Below are 22,146 nucleotides of genomic sequence, written 5' to 3'. Positions count from 1 at the left end.
TTCTGGCATAAGCAGAAGGAAAGCAACAGTGAGGATGAGGGCTGGCATGTTCAGCTCTGCTTGTGCCTTTTCCACCACAGGCGACAGATGCCCTTTATGAGGTGTTTGTGGGAAACAGACTCCGAGCGGCTACGTTCCGACTCTTTCCTCAGCTTCTCATGACACTACTCGTCCAGATTCACCACAGCATTGGCCTCACCATGTCTGATGTCGCCATCCCAAGTGGCCTGTACACAGAACAGGAAATGCCTTCAAAAGTTGCTACAATCACTCCTTTGTGGTACTGCCCATTGTGATTTTGTTGACTTTAACTAACATTTACTAAACACTGGGCACGGTAGTGGATACAAGGATGGCCAAGCTGTGATCCCAACTATGGGAGAGGTTCACAGTCTGCTATCCTCATGCGACATCAAGATGAAATGCCCAAGAATTATTCTGGGCTCTTGCTGGTTGTCCTTGGTTTTATTGGTGCCAAGGTAGATTAGACTATCCGGGTTCAGATGCCTTGCAAAATAATGTGTGATATTTTGCCAGCTCTTTCCTGATAAATCAAGTAGAGACAGAGACAAGCAAAACATCCTTAAATCCACCCCCTAAACCATACTGAACCATAATTGAACAATATCTCATTTCTGCGTTATTGCCTAGAGAGGTATCTTTAGTTCCCCATTAGGGTCTCAATAGACATTTCTTACTGTTGCTGTGGCACATGGATTTCTTTCAGAGGAAACGCTGAAATGTGGAGTATTTAAGAACACCTGACTAAGAGTCAGGAGCACTGAGTTCTAATTCTCGTTCTTTAACTAGCTGTGTACCCTGGGCAAATTTCTATTATTCTTTGCCTCAATTTCCTTATCTGTATATGACATCAGACTAGGTGCTCTCTCAGGACCCTTCCAGCTTTAAGATTCCCTGATGTTATATCCAGGATACTAATTCAATAAGTAGTAAAAAAAAAAAAAAAAAAAATGCAGTGGGGGTACATTGTATGGGGTATAAATGGTATCTAAATAAAGCTTTTTAAAAAAGCAGCGGGTATCTGTTTACAATCTCATTATCATTTGTTTTATCATAGAATTCTTTCCAAATCCCAGGGAAACAAAATCTGGTTAGATTTCTTCATGCCTATATTTGTGTGAAGGCCCTTTCAAGTTATTAGAGCATTCAAAGTCTTTTGGGGAATCTAGAAAGAGAATTATGGTCCAGCAGTTACCAGTACATGCCCCTCCTCAGTGAGAGCCTGATGGTTGTGTACTGGAGTGATCTGTTCCATTCACCTGTACTGTTTTTGTTCGATTTAGCTTCGCCATACAGGCTACAAAGGCTCTCCTCTTCAGAACGTTGTGCTGGCAGGAATTCCACATCATGGAAAAAAATAAAGGATGGACCCTCCTGGCAGGAAAAGATTGCCATCTTCAGGGAGTATCTCTCCTTGCCAAGTAAGGCTTCCTTGCCATGCATAGCTGGTGTAAATCAGCTTTGTTTTAAAGTATTCTTTCCCTTTTTAGTCATCACAGACACCAGGGTTGGATAATCTTCTCATTGCAGGGTGGGCAAAGACCTATAATGTCAGGCAGATTATTCAGAGGCCGTGTCCCTGCCATCCTCCTGTGCACCTGAAGCCAGGCAAACACTTCAGAGGGCCCCCAGCCTGAGAACAATGCTCCCTGTTTAGGAGCATTTCTAAGAGTTGTTCTGTTGGTGTTCTGTTTTACAGTGCATTGCTGGAAAAAAATCGCCTCCTTGCTCATAAGGTTATGTACTTGTTAGTCCCTCTTCTTAACCGAGGGAACGATAAACATAAACTCACATCTGCAGGCTTTTTTGTGGAGGTAAGACTCATTATTTAGAAGCTGGATTCAGGAAGCCTATAAAGCAGAGTTACCTGTCTTTCTAGACCCTATCTGATTCAGTGAGAAGCTGGGATCCATTTCGGATGTGGGATTAAAATAGTTTCAAGTTCAAGCTTATTGAAATTCTTCTTTCCACATATTCATTATTTAGCATTCCTTATGTTCCTACGGTATAAGCTATCACCCTGAATGTATGTGCTGTATAGTGGAGGTTTCAAAGGGAAATATATAATTTGGAGTTGGTGGGAAAGTGGCTCCTTTCATGAAAAAAGGCTTAAGAGTAACTTCTTTGGCTGATTTCTGGGTTCTTTCAGCTTCTCCAGAGTCCAGTGGCTAGGAGACTACCCAGCATATACTCAATTGTCCGCTTGACAGATTGGCTACAACATGGAAATAATCTCTTTAGAATCCTTGCCCTGAGGGGACTGCACTATCTTGTCAAACATCAGAAGATGGTAGGAGGGTCCCCCAGACCACTGATTCTTAAGTCATAAATAAAATGCACCCCAGAAAGATATCCAAGAAACTGGTAACAGCTGAGGAGGAAAGTTGGGTGGCCTGAGCGGAGGAGTGGGTTGGGAGTACATCCCCTTGTACCATTTGAATTTTATACCTAAGAAATATGTAAGTCCAGACTGTTAAACATTTAATGAAATTTAAAAAATAAAAAGTCCAAGTCACACACATTCATAATATTTGAAACCTGCAGTCTGTGTAGGAGGTACCCTCATTATCACAACCTGTCTTTTTATGCCTCGTACCATGTTGCCTTATCTAAGACAAGAGTCATTGACATTCATGTTGAAACGAGGTGTCTTTTTATGCCTCGTACCATGTTGCCTTATCTAAGACAAGAGTCATTGACATTCATGTCGAAAGCTTATTTTCCACAGGCCTAGCCAGAAACTAAGCCTGGGTCAGAAGAGAAGATTAAATTAGGGGGAAAACAAACAAACTTCAGTTCTATTTCTTTTATTTAAAAAAAATGTTCTGGTTGATTACCTACATCAATATTGGTTGGCTTATTCTATTTACTTTTTACATGTATGTTTTAAACTTTAAACCCCTGAGATTGTTCCTTTTGGGGGGTTTCAAAAGAGCAGAATCCCAATGGGAAAGACCCTTAAGCGTCCTTAGTCATTTTCTGCTTGAATTCCTACAAGGAATCTTTGAGGCTCTGTTTGAACACCTTCCATGCTGGGAAACTCACTATGACTCGAGCTAGCCATTCCACTTTCCCTCATTGTTAGGAAAGCAGTTGCTTAAATTAAGCCTAAGTCCATATAGCTAGACCAATGTCACCTAATCTCAACCTCACCCTGCTCTCTTCTCTACGTATCAGTCCTGGAAGAGGGCAATCATACCCTCTTCACTTCTGTGTCCTTGACTAGCCAATGCCAGCAAAAATTCAACAAACGCCAGGTACTGAGTAAAGGCGGGGAGCCCTACTTTGGTACCAGATGAAGTGCTCTCAGGAGAGGTTGTGATGCACTCCCTTTGGGCTCACAGAGGGAAGACATCAAGAAGCTGTTGCCGAACATCTTAGACCTCTTATGTGAAACAGATGAGAAGATCGTTTTGTTGGCCATCCAGATCCTCCTGCAGCTTGTTAGGACAATAGACGTCACCACCCTGACTGCCATGATGAGGACCCTGTTCTCCTTGTTTGATGATGTAAGACAGTGAGAGAGGAGAGACTGTCCTAGGGGGAGGGTAATGGCATAACAGCAAATAGAGGTTGGAATAGTAATAAATACACTCTATTTTATACAGTGCTTTATATACTCAGAGCACTTTCAAATCTCTCCTAAGACCCTTCCAGATAACCTGTGGTGTTGGTAGGGCTGGTATTATTGTTTTTCAGATTAAAAAAAAAAACAACCTGAGACATAGAGACTTGCCAAGGTACTCCCCTGCTTCATGGAATGAGGACAGAGCTTTTATAAGAAAAGACATTATCTTTCCTTTCAAAGATGATTGGGACTGGGTCAAGATGGTAGACAATACATACGTTCCCATCCCAAATTGCAAAGATTTTCCAAAAAAGAAATACATGAAGCACAATGAACCACGTCCTTGGAGGAGTCAAATATACCAAGACTGGGATTTTGAATTTCAACAAAACAGCCTTGTGAATGGTTAATACCAGTATCAGGCACAAGATGTGATGTCTACAGGTGGGACTGTGCCCATATCTCACAGTGAGAGAACAAGTAGTACAAAGTGGCGAGTCTTGCTATTTCTACATATGTTTAGTTTCTTACCTTCAGCTACCTACAGCTGAATAGCCTCATAGCAGAACTGGTATTTCAACCAACTAACGCTTTTATAAATTAAGCATGAACAGTTTCAGTGAGTTGCTTCCCGTTGGATGTTCCCTTCATAGGTGAGACCTGATGTTCAGCATTTCTCCATGACCCTCTTTGGAGCCGCCATCAAGTCTGTGAAATACACAGATAAAAAAAGGGTAGAGAACCAAGTCCTGGACAGCTTGATTCCACTACTTCTATATTCTCAGGATGAAAATGATGCAGTAGCCAAGGTAATGCCTACTATCAACTTATTTCTGAATTTTACTTCAAAACCAAAGCCAAATCTGCAAATAAGAATTCATATCTTTGAGGGAGGAGACTTTGTGGTACCATCTTTATTCATTATTGCCACTGGTACAGTCTGCCTTTCAATTATTTTGCCTAAGTGAATTGTGCAAAAATCTTACTCTTTCTATATAGCAAATTACGGCTCTTTGTGGTTAAGAACGAATGTATTATACCCTTTGAAGCTCCACCCCAACATTCAGCCTAGATGGGAGCCCTAGATACAGTGTCCAATTCAACAGACTCTTTTTGTTAATGACAATGATAATATTCTCTTATCTTTCTTCTTTCATTCAAGAACTGCCTCATGACTTTAAGACAAAAAGACTTGTATTGAGATTAAGTCAGAAATAGTAGCTTCTCTGATAACCTAGAGAAGCCTTTACTACCTCTCCTAAATCTTCCAGGAGTTTCTGCCGTAAGACTTGTGGGTGGGATGTCATCATCTTTTTGTACTGTCTGAAGCCTGTCTGTTCCAAGGTGCTAACTGTAACCACCAGTTACAGCAAACCAGAGAAGTAGGTTTGGGCTTCAAAGATTCTGGAAAAATGCTGAAATTCTTACCTAACTGTGCTCCTTCTTACAGAAACAAAAGCAGGTTCAGAAACAGGATTTAAGATTACGATGGACCTTGGCACTTTGTTATGGGGGAAGTTTTATAGCCTCGTAGCCATAAATATGAAATATTTCAGACCCCAATAAAGTATGGAGCAGAGCTTCCCAACCAGATATATTTCAGATATGTGGAGGTATTGACAGCCACCACCAACTCGCCCCACCAGCCTTTGGCAATCAGACAAGGCAAGCAGCCGAGGCTCTGGGCTTTTTTTCCTTCAAACCTTCAACAACATCTAGCCACCTCTTCAAGGCTCCTCTGAGGGTTTCCTAAGCAGAGAGGAGAGATCTAATGTTCAACATGTTGAGAATCACTGACACGAAAGACATAATAAACACCCACATATCTGCCACCCACTCTAAAAAATAAAACAAGAATTAATCATGCACCTATTCCCAATCAAATTCCCCTAAGGATTATTATCCTAAATTTTGTTTTTATCATTTCAGTGGTAATATTTTCTATGTTTTAAATTCTTGTATGTTCTCCAAAGCTAAGCAGGATTGGGCCTGGTTACTACTTGGATGGGAGACCACCTAGGAAGACCAGGTGCTGTAGGCATAAAAAATTTTTAAACATAAATGATTGTAAGCTGACAAGTTCCTCGCAACCTGCGAGGTCAACCAAGGGTTGCTTTGCCTAAAAATAAACAAACTAACCAAAAAAACAAGATAACACAAAAAAAGTATGTAAAAAACTTTATGTGTTGTATCACTTATAAACTTTATTATTTAACGTTATAAGATTTATCTATGTTGTATAGCTCTAGTTCATTTATTTCCACTGCCATATAGGATTCTACCATATGAATATCCTACAACTTGTCCCATTTTCCCATTCCTAGACATTTATTTAGATTGTTTTCAGTTTTTCATTATTACAACAATGAGCATTCTTGTGCAAATTTCTTTGTGTACATGTGTGAGAGTTTCTTGAGGGCATAAACCCAGATGTGGAATATCAGGGTACCTTTAATTTTATTAGATATTTACAAGCTACCAAACAAAGTAGCTGAACTAATTTGTATGCCCATCAATCCCCAAAGGAATTTCAATGGCCCAAATATCTAGTGGACCTGGAACAATATACTTACTTGGAGATTCATCAGAGGTGTTATATGGTGCATGGGAAGCATTCTGAGAGTAATGCATAAAGAAGAGGCCTACTTGCTAAATTTTGCTCTAGTGTTTGAATCAGAAAAGGATCTATACTCTCCAGAGTTCCTTCCAAGCCAGAGATTCCACGAGGACTGTGAGAAGAGGAACTACACTTCCCTGTGTAGAGTGACAGAAAAATAACATAGGAGCAGCAAATGGGCATAGCATCCCTACCTCCGGTCTGGGTATTACACTTTTACCCTAGACCAGTGGTTTCTGCATCCTCTCCAGAAACCCACAGGTTTTATGGGTCCCCTTTAGGGACTGTTTGGGAGGGAAAGTTGATGGAGGTCAGGACTCTGGTTCCTTTCTACCCTTCCCTTCACTCAACCACGATAATTCTGAGTATATCAACTTTTCATATTGGACTTTAATATCAGTTTTATTTGAGAAAGGTTGCCTCAGCTAAAAAATGTTTGAAAATATTGATCTCTGATCATCTTTTTCACAGGCGAGCAGGCGAGTCCTAACTATATGTACCCAGTTCCTGAAGTGGAGGCTGCCCCATGAAGTGTACTACAAAGGCCCCTGGTACAGCAACCCTAGTGAAGTTGGAACAATCTGCAAATTCTTTGTACGTGAGAAATAATGGCTTTGTTAATTATTTAATATGCTGAATTTTTTTCAGATGTAGTTTTTAATCAGCAGTTGATATCTATGAACTGTTTTGTACTGTGAATCTATAGTTTCCTCCCGAGTCACAAATACACTTTCTGTTACTATCCTTCCTCACGGAAAAGACTGGTGAATTCTTGGGACCCCCACTATCCTGGGCCAGTCTACAGGGTCACACTGATAGTACATACTCAAATAACTACTTGTGGAGTGAACTGAAATGAAGTTATGTGTTGCCTTTACAATGATCTCTATCCTTTCCTTAGATATAGTGGATTGTTTCACTCTTTATCGGTACATGGTCAGGGAGCCCCAAGCAAGGGCTGACATGCTGTTGTAGGCCATGTAGCCTGATGGCAGTTTCTTGCAAACTTGATAAAGTCTACTGTGGCCAATCTTAGGGACAGGCTTGAGCCAGAACAGCCTCAGAAAGTCCACATATTTTTTTTCTAAACAACCAACTCTAGAACCACTGGGATCCTACAATGAAGACCCTAGGACTGACTATTCCTGGGGCTCTTCCATGTCTATAGCCTGTTTAGGTCCCAGTATGGGCTCCTCTGATCAGACTTTGAGGGCTAGAAAGCCCTACTGTAAACTCGTGTCAGGCTTTCCAATAAGGATTATCTCTGACATGCAGCCAAACCTATAAGTGATGGACTGATGACAGTATTGGTAGCAGGAAATTCAGTGCTCTCGGTGGATAAGACTACAGATTATCCACATTAAATCATAAGTCATATGAGAGCAAATTCCTATTCTCCTCTTATCCCTGAGGTGCCTATCCTTATAAGAGATCCACTGAGAGGTGGATTCATTCTCCTAGTAAGCATAGCACATCCAGTGTGCAACAGGCCGTGGAGAACACAGAAACATGCCAAGGATTAAAACTTCCTAAGGGGAGTTTGTAAGCTAGTAGAGGAGAGAAAACCTCTGTGAACATTAAATAGAAACTCAAGATAGAAAACGATATGTGCCAAGAGAGGAGTATCTGCAAAATGCTCAGAGCAGGGTTAGATCAGGAAGGCAAGAGCTGCCAGGGAAGAACTCAGGGAGACTCATGGCTGAGCTTAGAGAACAGAGAAGACTTAGGTATAGAGAAATGAAGATGGATTTGAAGCCTTTATAGGCACAATATGCGACATAAGTGGGTGTGAGCAAGGTGTGTTTAGAAGATTTAACTCGTCTAAGGGACTGTTGTGGTGTAATATTCATTAAGCAACTGTAATTATTTCAAACATTCAACTATATATGTATATCTGACATAGTCTCTGATTCTGGAAACTATAGTGAGGCTGATAAAAATAGCGCTGCTACTTCGCTTCTTTATACTCTTACTTTTCCCCCCGCTTAGGGAAAAAAACTTACAGGGAAAGTGGACATCCTAGCCCAAACAATGATGTTCTCCAGGAATGCAAAACTTCCTATCAGAAGAGCAGCAGTCTTATGTATAGGTACAAAGAAAACTCTTTCATTTCTACAGTCACTTCTATCCTCTTCTTTCCCAAATTATGTTGTCAAGTATCCTCATTCTTTATGAAGGTGACCTTGGAAGTACTTCTTTGGACAAAGGGGCTATGTTATCTATAGGTAACTATCGAGCACGTGTAAATTCAGTGTTTAGAATCTAATTATCAAAAAGCCAATTCTGCTAGCTGCTTAGACCCAAAACCAGATCACAGACTCACTGACTTTGTTCTACATTTAGGGCTCTTTTCAAAGTACATGGATCACAGTGAGCTCAAGATAAAGGGTATTGACTGGATAGAGGACGGTAAGTGATAAAATACTTGAGTTTGGGGTGCCCCATACTTTGGAAGGTATCTGAGGCAGTGACTATAGGCAGTCTCTGTGGCAGAGCTGAGACTCTGGGGACCAGAAAGCCTGACTTTTGTGCTAAGTGGAAGCCCTTGGAGACTTTGGCTGAGTGACAGGCTCATCCCAATTCAATTAAGAAAAAACATGACCCTGTTTGTCTGGAAACCAGCTTTGATGAATTGTCTAAGGGACAGTTCCTGAACTTGTCTGTTAGGAAGTAAGACACTACCCAAAAATACTATCTCAGTAAATAATGATGACACCTCACTAGTACCCCAGAGATGACTGCAGCACTATTTTTTATAAATGGTTGTCCTGTAATGTGGTAAGACTTAATAATAGAAACGTTTTATAGTGATATAAAGCAACCATCATGCAAATGGTTTTCTGAATTGTCAGTGAGTGAAATTTTTTAGAATTGTGCATCTTCGAGGATTTAGCACTCAAAGAATTACTTATTCCCACTTAAGAAATAGTCCTACAATTTAAAAATGCCATGAAATGCTAAGTCTCACAATCCAAAATCATGTACTTTGAGAACCAAATTAAAATCCTGAATAAGTCACTGCTGTTAAAATAAAAATATATAACTGATAAAATAGCCTGAGGCTAAAGCTTATTTAAGAAAAATCATGCTACTTTTCTCTAAGCTCTCCTACTTCCCCACAGATATCAGAAGCAAAACAAAAGAAAAAAAAAGAAAAAGTCATATAGATTATTTTATTCTATGAGGTAGAATTCTACATGGTTGATTCTATTCAATTAAAAGGAAATTATTTTCTAATTTAAAACACCGGGGAACCAAAGTTCTTTTCCTATTTTAAAGTTATCTATATAGAAGATCTAGAATATGTATATAAGTTATATACATATATATTAGAAGAAACCATATAAAATTCCCATTTTGTAGGGCAAAAACAGGCAAATACCAGCAATCTCATGTGGTTCAACCTAATGGAATAATCTTACCTCTCCTTTCCCTACAATGACTATTCTGATTTAGAAATAGGGTAGTAACACCCAAGCACTCTTTTTTGAACAGTTTATGTTATTTTCCATAGGCAGCTTTAAACAAATTTAAACAAAAATAACAAAATTTAAAATATCAATTTAAATTACTTTCATGACAAAATAGATTTCAATTCCTTTGGATTCCAAAATTGATACCTGCTCTCTCATGTATTCTATGGAACATGAAGACAGATCATAATACTTGAATTGAAAGAAACTAAACACTAGTCAAGTATTCCATTTTGAAAATAAACAGGATTAATTTAAAGGCTAAAATGCTACTTAAGAAATAAAAAGCTCCTATGGGGGGAGGGGGGAGGTAAATGGGATAAAAGAGGTCAAATAAGTGGTGACAGAAAGAAATCTAACACTTGAAACTTACTGAATTTCGTTAACCAATGTCACCATAATAAAAAGAAAGGAAGGAAGGAAGGAAGGAAGGAAGGAAAAGAAGGAAGGAAGGAAGGAAGGAAGGAAGGAAGAGAAAGAAAAAGAAAGAAAGGGTGAGCTCCAAACTATGAAGAGGTCCTGAGCATTTTTTAGACCTTGGAGAATTAGAAATTAAGAAGAGAGCTCTTTTAAATATGATACAAACACAGGTCCATGATGTAAAAAGAATGATAGATTTATCTATGTAAAAAATTTAAAAACCAACTTTGAAAAAAATGTAATAGACAAAATGGAAATATAAACAATAATATGAGGGGATGTATTTGCAATATGATAAAGGGTTACTATCCTTTAAAAATATCAGTACTTTCCAGTTTTTGTTCTGAACTATCTTTTAATACATTTATGTAGAAACTTCCCTGGAGGAAAGTGATAGTTTCTCCCTCTGAAGCAGCAAGAAGTTTTGCTTACTATGCAGCATAATAAAGATAATGTCTTTCTCCAGAGAAAAGGAAAAGATTTCCTTGCAGCCCATTATAAAAGATTTGGGTTTCCCAAGCAGAAGATCTTTGGCTATGACATAAACCTACTGCATGTACAGTATCTAGCTAAACTGTTCCTCGCCACCTCTGTGGCACTTGGGGAACCAATGCAGTCATGATGCACATGCATCTTGGTGTGCTGTAACAGTGTCCTATATCTCTGACCCAGGAGTCTTGTGTCTTCTTTTGGAATCCATGACAATATGGCATGATACCTAGTTAGCTTGTAAAAGGGGTAAAATCTTGGACCCTTCCAAGTTCTTGAAAGAAATTAGACAATTAGATGGAGAATTTCAGCAGAAAGCTGGAAACTATTATCAAAACAGAAATCTTAGAACTGGAAATATAGTAACTGAAACTGAGAACTCAATAAATGGGTTCAAGATCAAAGTAGACACAGCTAAAGAGAAGATTAGTAAACTAAAAGATACATAAACAGAAAATAGCCAGAATGATGCTTGACAGAAAGAGATGAAAAATACAAATACAACTGAAGCTGTATGCACATCTATTTACAATTCGATTACTCTGCCCATTCTAAAAGTAACAATTTTTGAATTATGTCTTTATACATTTACTACAAGTATATATATGTACATGTATCTTTGTATGTGTACCAAACAACATAGAACACCATTTGTACTTTTAAAAACTTTATATAAATTATATTATTATGTGCTTACATTTTGGCTTAATATTTGAATCCTATAAAAAGCTCATTTTACTAAAAAAAAAAATAATAAAAAATCAGTACTTTCTCAGAAGAAAATTGGTAAACAATATGAATAAGCAATTCATAAAAGACAAACTGGCCAATAAATATATGAAAAATATTCAATATTACTAGTAATCAAAAGTTTGCAAAACAAAACCATGATGAGATACCATATATGTTTTTCTGTCAAAATGGCAAAGATTACTAATTAACATTGATATGTTAAGAGGAAACTGACATTGTATGCTGGTATGAACATAAATTGATACAGCTTTTTTATAGGGAAGTTTGGAATGTGTATCAAAACCCTTTAAATTAACATATACTTGGACTTACAAATCCCACTTCTATGAATTTAATCTATAAAAATAAGCAGAAATCATTACAATGTGAATCCTTTCCACCCTGTCCCCCTACTTTTCATTTTAGTGTTACTTAAAATAGCAAAAATGGGAAACATCCAAGATTAGAAACAAAAAAATTAGTTGAATAACTTATAACATATCCAGGTTGTAGAATTGTATGTAGCCATGAAAAATATTATAGGAAAAAAGAATAATGATTTAAGAGTAACCTTTAGGACCAACATAGGAACTCAGACATTAACATTATTAAACAAAGCTTAGCAGATCCAGGTAATTTGATTTTATGTAGACTACCTGGCGGTGTGATTACTATAAAGGAGTAAAATATTTGGCAGCTCAGAAACGAGTAAGTTTTAGATCAAAATTGGAATTGATCTACAAGTGTACAAACTTTCAGACAGCAGCTTAGAAAAACTTAGCCCTTCATCTTGACTGCTGTAAGGATTTCGCCTATTTAATGTCTGGACCTGTGATCATTTCCATCCATCTTCACCTCCAACCTGGGTTTTCTTGCCACTTAGATCTGAAAGATCTGCTGAATGACCCCGAGCCCTCTCTGCGCATCGTTGCCTCCCAGGCTCTGTTCCGAGTCCAGAAGGTGGGGGCTGAGCCAGATCCCAGGCAGACATTTTGCAGGTTGTGGAAGCTTATGGGTTGTCTTCCTACCTAGAAATGCAAGGCAAGCAACATCAGGTAAAAACTAATCCTTTCAGAAACCAAAGAGGCATCTAGTGCTCCATTTTTTTTTTTCAGACTTAAAACAATGCCAGCATGAAGCTACCACTACCCATAAAATCATCTCAGAACATGTATATATATATATATTGTTGTCAAAACCTTGAAGGAATTAGAATATGTAAGGGAGAGCAGCTCTTGGTTTAAATTGGCAGAAATAGTGAAAATCTACTGAGTTTTTGAGGCATACCAGACATTCATAAAGTTCTAGTTTGATAAAGATAACTAAAACGGCTTCAAAAGAGAATCTAAATGTTAATGTTGCAATGTTTGTATTACTGGCTTTTCTGTCAAGGCCTAGTCTACTTGTCAACAATCTCAAGAATAAAGTAACAACCAGTTTTCGTATTTCGTTATTGATAAATTTTTAAAAATTCTTTATGGCCTTTCTCCTTCCTTTCTCTTTCCCTTTCCCTTAAAAACCTTCGAGCGAGAAAAAACTTCTGATGTGTTGTAATGCTAAATCTATCCCAATATATGTGAGGTTTCCACTCCTTACTCCCCCTTTTACCTTGTTCTAATCCCCTCTCCTACAACTGCCATCAGATCCTTCAATGTTTCTAGGATGGGAACTGTTATCTGTTGAGTACTTACTGTCTGCTTTAAGTAGAGATGCAGAAAATTTTCTTACAAGCAGAAATTTTCTGAGAAAAAAGATTAATTTCTACTGGGTGAATACTTTGATAAGATGCATGTAAAAGTGTGGGAAACCCCCAAGGTGCATGCTAGATTAATTAGAAATGGTCACTATTGGTCTAATTCCCAGACATTTTTTTTTTTTTTTTTTTTTTTTTTGGTTGAGGAACATACGTGAAAAGCCAGAGCTCAACTATTTAGGCCAATGGAGAGGCCTCTTGCAGGTGATGTGAGAAAAGTGAAAGGAAATGAGGCAACTGACACATGAAGAATAGACACATCCAATGGTGACTTGCATTAAGTTTTTGTTTTAAAGTGAATAATGTGAATTCTTACCACCCAGTCCCCCTACCTTTCACTTCATCCCTCTGCTGAGACATCATAGGAACAAATTCCTCCACGATTCATGGTGGGTTGGATGTTTTGAGGGATGTGACAGCATGTCAAGTATGGCTTCAAGAGGATAGGATCCCTGCCCAAGAGAGGTATTCACATTTGAGCCTACCGGTCAGGAGATTGAACTGAAATGCAGGCCCTGGCTGTCTGATGGACTGAATCTTCACCCTCGAGCACAGCCAAGAGTACACCTTGAGTGGCTACTCGGTGCTAACCTTCAATGCAGCAAGCCCGTTTGAGTTACTTGCATTCCTCACTGCTTTCTCCTTGGTCTCACAGCATGCATCCAATTCCACTCCACAGCATGCAACTCCACTATCATTTTGTGGATTATCCAGTACAAATGAGTAAGGCTCGTCGAGTATTTACAATGAGCTAGATTAAGCAAATTATATGATTAACTCTTTTAATCCTGATGCTACTCCATGTGTTATCTCCATTTTGCAGATGGGGAAGCTGAAGAACGGAACATGAAAGGACTTGTCCGAGGTCACACAACTAGTAAATGCCAAACTCAAGGAGTCTGGCTGCAAAGCACACATCCTTGGCTGGACTGCTCTTCTCCTCCCCAATCTGGTCTTTCTCTCTCATGTGAATAAATGCAGATTTATTTTATAATTAATCTCAGTTGCTGAACTCATGCCCCAAACTCACATACTCAAACAAATGTTGTAAAGTGTTATTGAACCTCATATAATAAATACAAAGTTTGAACACTTCCTACCTAAAAGTTAGTGTACCTCGTTTTATTTTTTTTAATAAGATAGGATGTACATCCTATACAAAATAAAAATTTCTGGACATTTAACTGTTATATGTTGAAATAAAAGTTCAATGTAACGGACTATTTTGGCTTTATTTTCATTACGTACTATTAAAATTATTGTTGATTATCGATTACTGGCCCAGCTGTGTCTTTATTACTTTAAATTTTCACATTTAAAATTTTGAGCATTGCTTTTCCTTCTTATACTGAGAAACTTATAAGAAATGCTTTTTTCCTCTCTCTTATTGAAAGAAACTATCGTGTAAATAAAAGATGAGATTGGGGGAGGGGAGAATCTCTCTGGCATCGTCCCTCGCAAGTAAAACTGCACTAGGTACAACTGTAAAATAGGTCAAACCTCTCTGCCTGTTCCAGCTTCCTCCTCTTTCCTTCTTCCAGGTTCTATCTCTATGCTCCTTTTTTTTTTTTAATCTCTCCCTCTCAAGAAGAGATCTAGTGAATTCACTGTTGGTATAAGTGGTTACTAATACTAGACTTAATAAAGTTAACTCTTCCAGAGATTTTGTTTTTTAACAAAGTAGAGTTCTTAAGCCAAAGGCATGAACCTCTAAGAAATTTTAGGCATTACTGGGCAGGATGGAGAGAGCAGGCATTTGGAGATTGGGTTGGAGGTTATGGTAGGGAATAGAGATTTTCCTGTCATCCCTGAAACCATATCATAAAAGCAGCTGCTCTCCCTACTTCATCCCAAACCCTCTCCAGATCTTTAATCCAGAGGAAAAGGATTAGAGGCAAAACACAAAGTGATGGACTCTGTCCTTCCTGAAAATTAGTGATGACTGCCCAGCTTAAACACTGAGTGCCAATGGCTGAAGGATTCAGTTATGTCTTCTACACTGTCTCTCACCCTATAGAGTTTTTCGTCTGATGGGTCTAAGGAAGACAGCACTAGTTTGAAATGGCTCCTATGGATATTGATAGTCAATTCATATATCAGGACCCGCAAAATGGAGGCCACCCCAGTCAGCCTGCAATTACGAGAAACACGTGTCAAGGAATCCTAACATACACCAAAGTCCTCCAATTCAGCTTTAGCTACTTACCATACCCTAGAAAGTGGACCTGCTATCCTTCTAAGGAAATTCCCCACCTCCTAGCCAGCCACTGTTCTAGGTAATTAGCAAACCTCGAGGAATAAGATCCTTGCCTTGGTGAGGTTTATATTCTAGCAGGGGGAGGGAAGTAATATAATATTTAATAATATACAAGTAAACATAAAATAAAGTATGTTAGAAGCTGGACTATGATCTGGAAAAAAGATCAGGGTATAAGGAATCAGAAGTATGGTGACTGTAGGGTAGAAGAGAGTACAATTTTAAATAGAGTGGTTAACAGGCTTCATTGAGATATTTGAGCAAAGACTTGAAAGAAGTGAGGGAGGCAGATCTAAGGAAAGAACATTCTGGGTAGAGGAAACAGCCATTTCAAAAGTCCTAAAGCACTAGGGTTGCTTAGGGTATTTAAGGGACCACAAGGTCGGTATGACTAATGTGGGATGAGAAAGGAGAGAGTAGCAAATTAAGACAGAGGGAAATGAAGTTGTATAAGGAACCAGATCTAAATCCTTAGTGACTTGTAGGCCATGACAAAGAGTTTGGCTTAACTCTGAAAGAAATGGGGAGTCACTGAAACGTTTTCCAAACTTTTGGATTTTTGCAATTGCATAGGTTAGAAAATAGTTTTCTAGTGGTTTAAATTTGCATTTGTCTTATTAGAAAGGTTGAGCATCTTTTCATGTCTAAATGTCATCTTTATTTCCTTTTCTAAGACTATTCAAATCCTTTCCCAGTTTTGAAGAGGTTAGTCTTTCTCATGTTGATTCATAAGGAGCTTTTTATATATTGAGGAAATTAGCCTTTGGTCTGTTACTTTAGTTATTAATTCAGTTAACATCTGAAATGGTCTAAACACCTGGGTTTTGTTTTTGTCTATTGCATTTCAAACTTTAGGACCTTAGTCCTAAACATCGTGATTGTATATGCAATTTAATTCAAACCTCTTTTTTTTTTTTTTTTTTTACTTAGAGAGATGGATGGAAGGGGAAGGGGGTAGAGGAAGATGGAAGGAAAAGTGTTCATGGAGTGGCTTTTCTAGGATGGGAAAAATTCAAGGGGTGTGGGGAGTGAGGAAGAGGAGAACAGGATGACGTCAGGATTCTCTCTGAGCACTGGGCAGCCTCTTGTGCTGTTCCTTGAGCCAAGGGATCCCCATGGAAGTGCAAGTTGGGGAGAAGATGACAGATTCAGTTTTTACCTCATTGGAGAATCAGGGATATGCATGCTTCATGCACTTGTACCTCTGGGGTAAAGGAGCAGAAACCACTTGTCCGGTGGAGTTTTAATCTTCATTTAACCTCCATTTCCTACATGGTCCATTATTGGTATTTTTTGTCTTTTTTTTTTTTTAATCAAATATACAGAGAAAAATAGTTTCTAAAATGACAAAATGCTTAGAAGTTATTAGATGCGGTTTTTAATTAACTGAGCGTACTAATAAAAACAGGTAGTAGAAAAAGTATCTTAAGTATCATAGCATGCAAGGGTGATGATCTATTTATTTTATAGCACATTAAGTTTTAGTGTAAGTGCATAGTTCAAAGAATGCAAAAAGATACAGTAAAAAGTAGCTTTCCCTATTCTTATCTCACCACTGTTGAATTCCTCTCCCTTATAAGCAACCACAATTCCCAGTTTCTTATGTATCCTTTGCAGAGATATTTATACAGATGCATGTATATATAATCTTCAATCTGTTTGCTCTGAGTGGACCCATTCCTAATCTCAGCTATTCAATTTAAATTCACACATTTGAGAATCAGTTATATTGATTGAGATGACACCAGTCAAGGTGTGGAAATAAAGTAGATTAGAGTTGGTTAGAAAGCAGCCAATTATTCCTGGTACAGTAGGAAAACAGTACAGGAAACAGTAACAATTGTTATTTGTATAGAACTTTCACATTATCTTTTTACCTTGCATTAATTGTATAATTTAAATATCATTGTGATCGCCATTTTACAGATGAGAAAACAGGCTCAGGGTTGCCAGAGAGCACAAACCCTTAAGTAGCAGATCTAGGACTTAGATTTAAGTTTCTTGATTCCAATCCTCTGAATTTTTTTCAATAAGATCCTTTGGTAACTGCCTGAGCTGTTTCAAAGAAGAAAAGGGAATAGTTTCTCTAAATTGAGTGAGGAAATTGAAATGAGGAAAAAAAGCAACAGGGATAATCTTACCAAGATGGTTTGCTATTGCTATCTTTGGGTGTTACACACATCCCTGTCATATGGTTTGACTTTTCCACCATGACTTCTGCTTATGGGCTAATATCTGGGGTGCTTTTTCGCTAATCGTATTGTTTTCCAGCTTCTTTCAGATTACAGGGGAGCAGGATGAAACCCAAGTTAATGTATGGATTCAGGAAACAAAAGTGATCCTAAATTTTGGTTCTAAGAAGAATAAAGCCTCTGTTAGAGGAAAATGTAAAAGAAAATGCTATTCCAAAATACCTTCTTGTGATAAAATTGAGTGCCCTGGGCATAGATTTTGATGGATTAAGGCCTTAGAATTAACATTTTTAAGTTAAATCGGGCTTTTCAGTTTTTCATTTCTTAAGCCAAGTCTAAAGTAGGTATTAACAATCACTTCATTGTCCTTGTGACTAGGGCTGGTACTACTTTCCCTGCAGGAACCCCGCTTTTTAATAGGACCACGACTTTAGTTTTTCCTTCGAGGAACAAGAACTTTAAGAATGATGAGGTGAAGATTTGCCCCTCCCTCAAACTATCAACTGCTTTTTTTTTGACAGTTAGATGGTTAGGTGAGTAGTTTTTTCCTAAGAGGGGCATGTGCTCATCAGGTACCTGTTTAAGGAGCATAGAAAAGCCAGGGGACAAAAAAAACAAAACAAAACACTTTTTTTTGAAAGAATTTCAAAATGAAATAGCCATATCAAGAAAAATAATATGAACTTTATTGTATTTTCTTACACTTATTTTGTTTAGAATTGTTTATATTTTGAATTACATTTGAAAGTGTACACTGTAATCTTTTTAGTCTTGGAGCCTCTGAAAGTCTTAATTAGGCTTTGGACATATGCTCTGGGGAACTCTGAAATATTAAACCACAATAGGGAGGCTAAACATAGAGGCTATCACACAACGGGATTAAAATAGAAACAACCTTTGTGATATATCTGGATCAGAAATAGAGGCAGAGAAAATCTATTTCACTACCCATACTTCATTTTCTATTTAAAAAATCTCCAGTTAGTGCTAAATGGGCATGCCACTGGATATTAAGAAAAACAAAACAAAACCATGAACCCTGATAAAAAGTAGGTGAGCATACTGATAAAAGGAAAAAGAAAAATATGCAGGTGAGGTTGGATCTGACAAACTTATCCTCAATGCTAAACTACCTAAATTTGATTCAACTGGTAATAGTGAACCCCTGAAGAGTTTTGAGACAGTGACATGATATAAATGCTGCTTGAGAAAAACTAGACTAGTAACTAAATATAAAATGGATTGGAAGAGAAAACATAAAGTGTTGAGAAACTAGAAACCTAGTGGAGGAGGAATGCCCAAGATTAATGTGTGGGATGAAGGAACAGGGGATTCAGTGATAACAAGACAGCATGAGTCGGGTTTTTTGGTGAATATGGCTGTATTGTTTATTGAAAACCAATGACATAGTTTAGTTACCATCCAAAAGAGGGGAGAAAATGGTACTGCTTTATTTCATAAGGGAAATAAGGGTCGAGAGTATTTTTAATCTTGGCCTCATTTCCAATGCCTGTACTTCCTAATAATTCAGGACGATCTGAGAATTATAACATGGCAAAAGGAAAAGTCATAAGAGCGAGTGATTAAATGTAAAGAGTGACAGATGAAGTGAATCAAGAGATAGAAGATGAAAATGGATAGGATGTGACCTATCCAAAGTCCAAGTTAGAGTCCAGATTCAGCCCTGAAGAGAAGAAAAAGAAACAAATCATGTTTCTCAGTTTTTGTTTGGTGGATAACCTTTGAGACATGTTTCTTTTGTTCTTGGATCATTTTCTAGCCAGTATGCCCCTCAGTTCAAGTCTGGATGATCTGAAAGTAACAGCACAGGAAGAATCAGTATCTTGCACATAGCAGGCATTCAGTAAACATTTGCGGAATGAAGAAATGAAGGTTTTCCAGGAGTTAGTATGCCAGAAGTGGGAAAAGAATCAAAAGAATCAAATTCAGTAGCAAAGAAGAAATGGGCTATAGTACATGTAACTGCAACTCACTGAAAACCAAACTATGTTTAGAATTCCTGAGATCTAGTTCTTTTTATACTGGTTTCTTTGCAAGGCCCAGAATCACCCTCTGCAGTTCTGATCTGGATTTAAAAAGAGATTGATTAGTTATGGCAAAGACCAACAACTTGAGGCTTCTCAAGTCTTGTGATCTTGCCCAAGACCAGCTATAAAAGCCAGGATCGCACGGAGAACTTACTTTTACTCTCTTTTTCCTAAAAAATTCCAACCATGATATTTGAATCTGACAGACCCAGTGATACTTCTCAACAATTGTTCCAAATCTTTACCACTCTCAACTCCCTACTGCAAGTTGCTCTATTTTCCACTCAGTAGAGCACATAGTAGTTCTGCTTAATCTAGATGTAAGGTGATCACTTTCCAGACAGGAGCTATGAAGAGAAGGCCATGCTCTGGATTCCCAGATTCCCAGCTTGGCTACTCTTTTCAGGGCTTGGCTTCATGGATTATCTTTTTTTTTTTTTTTAAATCTTCAGTCTCTCTTTGCCTGCTCCTGTCCCTGGTTATTGACATGGTTGTGTTTCCCCTATCCTAGAAAATACCCTTCCCTTTGTCTCTCTTCCACCAAACTTCTTAAAAAGAAGTTTTTACTTCCTAATTCAACTTTCTGACATTCTTTCCATTAGCCCCTTGGGCATAGTAATATGGATTCCACTTGCACCGTGCTAAAGAAAAGGGCTCTGGCAAAGGTCACTAAACATATGAATGGTAACATATGAAATTTTGAATTCCTCAACCTATTTGAATTCTCTGCAGTGTTGGACTCCATGGAGTACCTCTTGGCCTCTGAGCTACTGCTCATTTTTATACCTTTGTGGCTAGTATTTTTTTAATTCACTTCCAAAATTCTGCCCATCCCTGAAATGTTGGTAATTTCTGAAAGTTCTATCCTTAAGTCTCTTCTCATGCCATCACACTCCCTTATATGAACTTGCTCCCTTAGCTTAAGGTACTGTCTGAACGTTCCCAAATCCTCATGTCTAGGCTGTGTCCCCATTCCTGGAACTCTCTTTTAAGTAAGCACTATAGCTTTATTAAAAAACAAATGAACCATTACAGGAGGACTTTCATCCATCTTACCTCCACTAATCCTGACATTTCTTTGCTGACAGGAAAGAGAATTAGGAGGGATGATAACCCCTGTTACAGACCCCTTGGCATTGGAGACAGTCCCCCCACAACTGCCCATAACCAATCCTCTAAGTAAAAACTCATAGGAAGAGAGTCTGTGCAGACACCATGTGCCAAAGAATAATGAGATGGTCCTGAAGTCTGCTGCAGCAGTAGTTTCTAAAGGAAGCAGAGCTGGAAGTACCACATGGGGAGTTGTTTGAGTTTTGGGGGGGAATTTGAGTTTTTACTCATTTGAGATGCAGCTTGCAGCTGGTTCCCTAGTTCCAAGAGGTCACCTTCCAGGGTCCAACAGCCTCCTCTTAAATTTTCTACAAGCATCCCAAACAGTTCTAGAACAGATCAGATCCTTCTGCTTTTACTCCCTTTATAGTTAACAGCAGCACCTTTCACCCTCTTGGCCCCGATGGTAACCTATGTTATTGGAGACTCCTCCCTTTTCAGGAGTGCTCCCTTCAGTTCTAGGCCAAAGAGCTCTCTCCAGGCTGGCTCCTTCCTAAGCTGGACAGTCCACCATCTCCATACCTCCAGTCTCTACCCCATTCAATCCATGTGTCACACTGCAGCCAGAGGAATCTGTCCAAAACACGGATTATCTATCACCTTCTTTCGTTAAAACCTTCACTGATAACGTCCAGGCTTTTAGTGGGGCATATGAGGTGCTTTGCAACCTACCTTGATCTGTCTTCCATTTTTGTCTCTGGTGATTCATTCCCTCATCCAAGCAACAACGGGCTCTTGTTTGCATATTTTAAAGACAAGAGGAATCTACTGAAGGATTTTGAGCGAAGGAGTCACATGCTCTAATTTACCTTTTAAAAAGACTACTCTGGCTCTTCCTGAAGAAGGGGTTTTGGTGGAGCAGAAGGGTAAGCTTCGAGACCAGTTCCATGCCTTCCGGCTTCTGCTCAGGCCATTTCTAAGTCTGGAATGACTGTCTTTATTGGAATGGTTCCCAGGGGCCAGAGAGTTGAGAAAGGGCCCCCTTATCGCATTTTTATTAGTCCAGATCAAGCCTCATTTAACGATCAAGAACACATGAGGATGTGTCCCCTAATATCCTTGCCTCATCAACCCTTCAGTTATTCCACAGACCACTCACTGGGCGCTGGAGACACTGAGGAGAGTCCACTGAGGCCCCCCACTGTCAAGAGACCATTTTTTCTGTTCCATCTCCTAACTCAAGGAGCAAGTCTCAAACGATGTTTGGTGCCGCAGAGCAATGACAAATCAGGCCCATGGGTTGGTGAGACAGAGAAGCCTTCTCTCTAAGAAAAAAGAGGCCATCTAGCAAAAGACAGCCCAGCCCTACTCAATTCAAAGAACCGCGCTGCCTGCTTCAAGGCAGGATGTGGACTACAACTCCCAGCAGACACTCCGCGCTGACTGCTGACCCCTCCGCTGCCACTGTGTCCCGCCGGCTGTTCCCGCCGCTGCCCGCCAAGAGCTAAGTCCAGGTTTTTTTCAGG

The 22,146-nt window shown here is 38.8% G+C and overlaps 1 protein-coding gene and 1 long non-coding RNA gene across 3 annotated transcripts in view; one reads left to right on the top strand and one right to left on the bottom strand.

The window, feature by feature from the left end:
• MROH8 (maestro heat like repeat family member 8) overlaps positions 1-14,240 on the top strand; it is a 45,865-nt gene extending 31,625 nt beyond the window's left edge. The window contains exons 14-24 of the mRNA XM_039864292.1: positions 81-280; positions 1,305-1,442; positions 1,721-1,835; positions 2,171-2,311; positions 3,366-3,530; positions 4,243-4,398; positions 6,678-6,800; positions 8,196-8,295; positions 8,550-8,615; positions 12,204-12,375; positions 13,897-14,240. Coding sequence (XP_039720226.1) covers positions 81-280; positions 1,305-1,442; positions 1,721-1,835; positions 2,171-2,311; positions 3,366-3,530; positions 4,243-4,398; positions 6,678-6,800; positions 8,196-8,295; positions 8,550-8,615; positions 12,204-12,352 — 1,353 coding nt within the window. The 3' untranslated portion in view covers positions 12,353-12,375; positions 13,897-14,240. The remainder of the gene's footprint in view (positions 1-80; positions 281-1,304; positions 1,443-1,720; positions 1,836-2,170; positions 2,312-3,365; positions 3,531-4,242; positions 4,399-6,677; positions 6,801-8,195; positions 8,296-8,549; positions 8,616-12,203; positions 12,376-13,896) is intronic.
• LOC120603634 (uncharacterized) lies at positions 12,217-22,027 on the bottom strand. Of its 2 annotated transcripts, XR_005653053.1 has the most exons (3): positions 21,353-22,027; positions 13,406-13,525; positions 12,217-12,348 (listed from the first exon to the last, which is right to left on the bottom strand). It is a non-coding gene; the product is annotated as an uncharacterized LOC120603634 (long non-coding RNA). The 2 variants fall into 2 exon arrangements; XR_005653052.1 differs by lacking the exons at positions 12,217-12,348; positions 13,406-13,525 and adding an exon at positions 18,885-19,334.
• Positions 22,028-22,146: the final 119 nt, after the last annotated feature.

This window comes from Pteropus medius, unplaced genomic scaffold, assembly GCF_902729225.1.
Source record: "Pteropus medius unplaced genomic scaffold, Ma_sr-lr_union100, whole genome shotgun sequence".
NCBI lineage: Eukaryota > Metazoa > Chordata > Mammalia > Chiroptera > Pteropodidae > Pteropus > Pteropus medius.
The sequence above is the reverse complement of the archived record's forward strand: the minus strand, read 5'-3'. Positions and strand labels throughout refer to the sequence as shown.